Source organism: Coturnix japonica, unplaced genomic scaffold (genome assembly GCF_001577835.2).
Source record: "Coturnix japonica isolate 7356 unplaced genomic scaffold, Coturnix japonica 2.1 chrUnrandom488, whole genome shotgun sequence".
NCBI lineage: Eukaryota > Metazoa > Chordata > Aves > Galliformes > Phasianidae > Coturnix > Coturnix japonica.
Window position 1 is genome coordinate 187,001 of NW_015439883.1, and position 1,094 is coordinate 188,094.

Genomic DNA, 1,094 nt, shown 5'->3' on the forward strand with positions numbered 1-1,094 from the left:
GGGGCCTGGGGGCTCTGGATGGGGCCTAAAGGGGTCCTGGGGTTTGTGGGGGGGTCCCTAAATGGGGTCTGGGCTGAGGGGGGCACTGTGGGGCCTAAAGGGGGTCTGGGGGCTGTGGGGGGGTCCGGGGCCATGGGGGGGGGTTTCCTGTATTGGGTCTGGGGTCTCTGATCGGGATCTGGGGTCTCTGTGGGTCCCTATGGGGGTCCCTATGTGGGGTCCCTATGGGTCCCTATGGGGTCCCTCTGTGGTGTGTCCCTGAGGGCTCTGAGGGCTCTGAGGGCTGTGCGCTCTGTGAGGAGCCGGAGCCGGGGGGCGGGGCCAGCGCTGCGCGCATTCTGATTGGCTGGAGAGGCCCTTCCCGCCTAAGTTTGCCTCGTGCGCGCTTCGTACGTGCACGCGCTCCCATTGGCCGAGCCCTTCCCGCCTCCGTGGAGCCAGCCAGTAGGCGCGCAGGGCGGGCTTTCGGCCCGCGCTCCAATTGGCCGATCTCTTCCCGCCTCTTTGAGGCCCGGCCAATAGGGGCGCAGCGCGGGCTCGGAGCTGAGGTGAAGTGGGCGGGCGCAGCCGTGAGGGAGCAGAAGCCGCGATGGCGGCGGTGGTGGGAGGAGCGCGGCGCTGCCGGGCGCTGCAAGGCCGCTAGAGGGGAAACAAATCCCTTCCGGGGGGGGCAGCAGCCTTCAGGAGGGGCCGGCACTGCGGCCTTTCCCTGTCACAGCAGCCTGCGCCCATCCTGCCGCCCCTCCCCCCCCCCTTCCCGGCTTCCTGCCCTCCCGGCCCGGCTCGCCCTTTCCTGTCCCCCCCCATGAGGGGAAATCGCTGCTGGGTGACCCGGCCAGAGCCGGGCAGAAGACAAAGGGAGGCTCGTCCTGTACCAGGAGGGGCCATGGGGCCGTGAGGGGAGCGCGGAGCTGCCTGTGGGGCTCGGTAAGGTGTGGGGATGGGGGGGTACATGGGATGCTGTGGGGATGGGGGGGTCACAATGGGGGTGTTTGGGCTGACAAAGGGATGGGGGGGTGACCCTATGGGCAGCTGGGGGGGCTCCGTGGGGCAGCAATGAGCCCCGGGCCTGGGGTCCATCCCCCCCCCCCCCC

At 70.2% G+C, this 1,094-nt stretch overlaps 1 protein-coding gene across 1 annotated transcript in view; it reads left to right on the plus strand.

Annotated features, from left to right (window-relative positions):
* Positions 1-688: 688 nt before the first annotated feature.
* LOC107307123 (ras-interacting protein 1-like) overlaps positions 689-1,094 on the plus strand; it is a gene marked incomplete at its 3' end in the record, with an annotated part of 20,809 nt that continues 20,403 nt past the window's right edge. The window contains 2 exon segments of the mRNA XM_032441690.1: positions 689-865; positions 867-927. Of these exon segments, the coding sequence (XP_032297581.1) occupies positions 806-865; positions 867-927 (121 nt within the window).